A 5,720-nucleotide genomic window follows, 5' to 3' on the forward strand; every position below is an offset into this window, starting at 1 on the left:
CAAAGTTCAAGCGTTAGCAGGTTTTGGAGGTGTTTTGGGAGGTAAGTGGGATTGAGTCATGAGGGTTGGGTTCCCCATGATAGCATGGGTGGCATCACAAGGGGAAGTGACCAGGGTCAGCATGCTAATTCTGTTTCCTCATGCCCTCTGCCAAGTCATGATGTGGCAAGAATATCTTACCAGGCACCAGTGATGGGCTCTCGGGTCCAGACTTCGAAACTGAGAACTCAATAAACCTCTATTCTTCACAAGGTACCCAGTTTGTAGTATTAAGTTGTACCAACAGAAACTGCCATCTGTATGGGGAATCTGGGTTCAGAAAGGAAGACGCCCTGGGGTTCAGTGCTATCAGGCGGCCACTCCAAACCCAGTTTTCCCTACCTGTAAAATGCATATGCAAAGGTGGCCAAGACATAGAATGCCCACGGAGGGTGCTTGCTTCATTCATGTGGACAGCCAGGTCCATAGGACAGACCCTGTCTGATAAGCCTCAAAGACCAGCAAATATGGAGAGGATTCCCAAGTGCAGAGACGCCAGCCATCTGCGAAAGGCCCACTATGCGTGTGTGTCAGCCACCAGGGATACGCACAGCAAGGCACTCTGCACTCAGGAGGTCCAGGACCATCAGATGTTCAGCAAACAAGACCTAGCATCTCCTGGCACAGCTTTTCCTGTCCCTTTAGACCGAGGAGGAAGTGGTAGCCCGGGAGCTTACCCAGCGTTTGTAAGTCTTGCCATCGACCATTACCCTGAGATGTTGTGGAGGGCCTCAGGAGAAGGCCAGGCAGTGGGGCTCACTTGAAAGAGGAATGATGATTCTAGGGGGTCCCTCTTCTGTGGCCTGGCTAACCTACGAATGGCAGCTTCCAGATCTACTAGTTACATAAAAACCAAAAACAACAACAAAAACCCAACTCACTTGCCTCTTCAAACTTGTATGTGGTTCCCAGGGTCCAGGCAGCCCACTTCCTGTCCTAAGTCCATTGGCACAGCTTGGCAGAATCCAGGTGCTGGAATCCATCTAACGGCCTGTAGCCACAGCAAGACAGCTACAGACGGGAAGGGTAGAGGTACCACCTGTAAAGCAGATGAGGTGGGGACCGTGGCATGACAGGGAACATGCAGGGAGAGGATGGCGTTAAGCAGACTCAAAGCAAGTTTGGTGCTTTGAAAAAAAATGCTGATAAATGTCACCAGGTGAAAGAACCAAACTGAGACAGAAACAAAATATATTTATTAGAAGTGTTACACAGCGGCACAACTTACACTTCCATTAGGAGCCTTGTCCACCCTGACAGCATGTCACATCTGGACAGAGCCTGGTGCTATCTAGTGTGCTCTTGATGGAAAGGAGGCCACAAATGTATCAAGTGCATTCAACTAATGTAGTTATAGTCAGCGAGCTACTTGGGGTGTTCCAGATTCAGAACCCCGACCTCGGTCGGAGGACCTAGACATCCAGCGGCTTTAGCAGATGCTGGAAACACTTCTCTTCAAATGGCTGGGGGTTCTCTGTTTCACCTGTGTTGGTGGTGGGGCACCTCAAACTGGAATACTTAGGAACTGCTGGATTTAATGGGTGGGTTTGTCCCTAAGGGTCTCAGCTCTGTTTCCACAGGCCAGTGACAGGTTGCAGGGGAGAAAAAGGTCCCAGACTGCCAGGCATGTGGCTGGTGCTTGAAGGAAACAGGAAGCGAATATGCCAGATGTTCACTACTGCTAAAGCTGATTGTTTTGGGACAGCCCCACCCCCTCTCAGGGTCTCTTCTGCCCAGATGGGTTCCAAATTCCCAGGCTCAACTGATTCTCCTGCCTCCATCTCCAGAAAAGCTGAAGCCACAGGCGGTGGCTCTGTGCTTGGCAGGGCATGGGTTTCCGTCTCCTGGCACAGCTTGTATTCTGGATGGTGTACACAAGCTGAGGAGCAACTGGATGAAAATGAGAGCTAAGGACAAGCATGGATGCTGAGAAGGGACTGGGGAGAGGGCTGTTCCTCAGAACATTGTCCCTGTGGGCAGTGGCCTCAGCACTGCCATCCATCATGAGTTCAGACACCACCCAGTGCCAAGAACCACAGACTTCCCTACTTCTTAACTTCTCGGGGTCTTGTATTCCACAGCTCTCTTTCGTGCTTAGCTGAGGGCAGATGGAAAAAAAAAAAAAGAAAAAAAGAAAAAAAAAAAAAACAAAAAACAAAACCAAACAAACAAACAAATAAAAATTATGGCTATGGAGGCTTTTGTAGTGAAGAAAAGCAAACAGGAAAAAAAAAAAGTACCAAAGCTGGACATGGTATCTAATCTCAGTACCTGAGAGGCAGAGGCAGGAAGATCAGGAGTTCAAGGAGAGCCTGGGCTCCATGAGCTCTTCTTTCACAAACCCCAAACAAAGCAAAACAAGCAAACAAACAACCAGCCCATACCAAACCAACCAAACAAACAAACAAAAAAACCAAACAAAAAACAACAACAACAACAAAAAAGAAAATGTAAGGCACCCCCTGTGCTGGTGTCTTATCTGGTCAGTTTTCCATATTCACTTTTGTGCCCTACAGCTCTTCCCAGACCCGCACGCAGCAGGGTGACACCAAGATGGAGAACAGGGGTTTTGTCGGCCATGCCTGCCCTCTGCCTCGCCCCATCCCCAGCAGTACCTGCTTCTGTTGGGAGGGATGTCATTCCTCTTCTACACCCCTGGCAAGAACTGTAGCAGTCAGGGGAAAGCCAAAGGAGACTACAGGCATGAACAGCTTCGGCTGGCTAGTCCTCAGCGACCTGGGTTCCCAGAGGCTGGGCCCTACAGCGCCTCCACTTACAAGAAAACTACAGTGTCTGGAGACCAGCTTGCAGACTGCTCTGCTGGGAGCTCCCAGATTTTCAGACAGCACTCTGAGAAGGCCCAGAGACAGACTAAACTCCCTACACAGCTCCAGAGATTACTCGTGGAGAAACAACACTCAGCTGTGTGGCGAGGCGCTTCTCCTCGCAGGGCGCTTCATCAGTTACGTCGACACAGCCTGAGCGCCAGCTTTCAGAGGAACACATTCATCAGAAAGGAAGGTCTGAGCCCTAAACGCCTACCTGGAGATAGCAGGGCTCGTTTCACAGCTGACGGTGGTCCCTAAGCTGTTTCTCAGGAGTTCCTGTGGGGAGCACATGGGGGTGGGGGATGTGTCTTGCCCCTCTGCATGGCTGTCCATCAGCTCTGGAGAACTGTGAGACTGTGCAGGCTCCAGTCCAGTCATTCTGACTCACCTGAGCTGAAGGATCAGGCATGCAGTTCCTAGAGGAGTCCTAGGGGAAGTGGATGGAGCCACAGCCAAAAACTACACATGGAGTCTGAAGACAGGTGGGGCCTATGCCCCCCCCAGGCTATGTTAGATTGAGAATCAGTGCTGTGCACCCAGCTGCCGCCCTCAGAGGGATGGACCGGAGGGAGGGACAGAACCCAGGTCCTCCAAGGATAGGGACTGGGCCAGCAGAGTGGCTCAGATAAGCAGAGATTCACTATAACTATGGTGGTCATTCTCAGGGGTTGCTGTGAGCATGGTCCTTTATCAAAGGACCAGCACAAGGCTATTTGGCACTTAGAACAGTAATGGGTGTTTGCGCACACCCAACTGTCTGAGAGGGGGCCACCCTCAATTGCTATGAAGTGCATATTTATTTGTCTAAGAAAAACAGACAAGAGCCTCTAGACTTTAGGGTCTAGAGCCACTGGGCTTGAGTGCTCAGGCAGGGACCATGCTGCGTCCTAGGGAACCAGCAGTGTATCGGGGAAGTGCGTTTGTTCTGCTGCAGACAAACAGCTTCTCTCACTAGGCAAATGTAAAAGGCCCAACAAGTACCAAGCCTGTCCTCCAAGCCTGTGGAACTGTGCAACTGTGCAATGGGCTCACCAGCACAGGCTGCTTCACACACGTGAGTGACCTCTGTTGAGTTCTACGTGTTGGGCAGATGTGTGTGAGTGGGACTGTAAACAAACAGTGGGGCTGAAGGTGCTGTGGAGAATGGGCATAGTGCCCATCAACCCAGACACCAGCGCTGTACTCAGGCAGTGTGGGTAATGTGTGTGCCAGCTGGCTTCCCATGGACCTTCAGCAAGGCACCCACAGGCTCCTTTGCACACACGAGGAATCAAATAGGGACAGTGAGACCTGTGCAGTGCAACCAGTCCTCGGTTACCTAGAGCTGAGCATACTACTTCCCTAATCAGTGCATTTCCAGGTTGCTAAGAAGCAAAAGCTGCTTTTGTTTTTCTGTTCTGTAGGGTGCTATTTTATTTGGGGGAGGGGGCTAGGCAGTTGGCAAGGACAGAGTTTTGAATGAAGCAAAGGCAGAGCTGTTTTAGTACAGGAGGAAGGAGAAGGAAAGACCCGCTGGAGTGCTGCTTGTCAGCATGTAGGCCGTGTGTGGGTAGTAAATGGGCCTGGCAACACTCTGGAATCTCACAGAAGAGGTGAGAGGCGGGGTCTGCCTCTCTAGAAACTTCCCACTGGGAGCAACGATTCCTGAGCACAGGCTCCAGACACGTTTGCATCTGAGATGGGGACATGATGGAGCTGGCTCTGCTTCTCCATGGAGTGCTGGTCCACTTGGCTTGAGCCTTCCTTGGAAATCCAGACGGCTAGGTGGTTGGCACAGCAGGTGTGGTGGACAGTGAGCAGGGCTTCCAGAACAAACTTGAGGCCAAGTGGCAGCTGCTGGGCTTGGGGCTGTTTATGTCTCAAAGTACTTGTAGATCTGGGCCACGTACTGCATCACACTCTGCCAATCAGGCCGGTCGGTGTACAGCATCTCACTGAGCTCCTGCAGGGAGGGAGCAGTCAAGAGCGACATCTCAGACTCCTTTTACCGAGGGACTTTGATACAGGTCAGGGTTCGTCCTGACAGAAAACCTTGCACCGACAGGAACCAAGGGGCAGGTACACACAGCCCACAATAAAATGCTGAGTTAGGCTTTTCAGCAGCCTTCCCTGGGAGGGATGTCCTTTCAAAGGCCAAAGACTTTAAACACCTTTCCGACTCTTTACAAACGGTTGCTGCACTTTCACTTTAGAAAATGGTTTAGCTGGGTGGTGGTGGCACACACCTTTAATCCCAGAATTTGGGAGGCAGATGCAGAGGCAGGTGGATCTCTGCATTTGAGATCAGCCTGGCCTACAGAGTGAGTTCCAGACGTCCAAAGCTACACAGAGAAAACCCTGTCTTAAAAACCAAAACCCAAAAACGAAAACCAACAACAACAACCAAACAACAGCCAAAACCAAACCAAACCAAACCAACAAAACCAAACCACCACCACTACCAGCACTGCCAACAACAAAAAGGAAATGGTTTCTATTGTTCTAATGTGCGTGTGAATGTGTCTGGTCTCCTAGGCTCCCACCAGAGTGGACATGTTTTTACACATGTTGTGTCTTTCCAGTGGGCATTCTCATGTATAATTTCCCACACGGCTGTACTCCAGTTGGTGTGCACTGTCTGTAGTTTCCCTTTGCTTCCACTGCATTGCGCTTTGCACTGGGTGGTAGTATTATCTCTTTCTGCAAACTAGTTCCTGAAGTTTGCATGGGTTTCCCACAGATGCCCTGAGCCAACTTAAACTGCGTCTTACTAGTGTCATTACCATTTAATATCTGGGACTTTCTCACTCTTTTTTCCTTCCTTCCTTCCTTCCTTCCTTCCTTCCTTCCTTCCTTCCTTCCTTCCTTCCTTCC

At 50.5% G+C, this 5,720-nt stretch overlaps 1 protein-coding gene across 3 annotated transcripts in view; it reads right to left on the reverse strand.

Moving 5' to 3' along the window:
• Positions 1–1,219: 1,219 nt before the first annotated feature.
• The window catches only part of Specc1 (sperm antigen with calponin homology and coiled-coil domains 1), a 251,057-nt gene continuing 246,556 nt past the window's right edge, over positions 1,220–5,720 (reverse strand). For all 3 annotated transcript variants that reach the window (XM_055594127.1, XM_055594125.1, XM_055594129.1), the window contains one exon: positions 1,220–4,809. In XM_055594127.1, the coding sequence (XP_055450102.1) occupies positions 4,720–4,809 (90 nt within the window). In that variant the 3' untranslated portion in view covers positions 1,220–4,719. The remainder of the gene's footprint in view (positions 4,810–5,720) is intronic.

The sequence above is a fragment of the Psammomys obesus genome, unplaced genomic scaffold, assembly GCF_907164565.1.
Source record: "Psammomys obesus unplaced genomic scaffold, mPsaObe1.curated_primary_1811, whole genome shotgun sequence".
Classification (NCBI taxonomy): domain Eukaryota; kingdom Metazoa; phylum Chordata; class Mammalia; order Rodentia; family Muridae; genus Psammomys; species Psammomys obesus.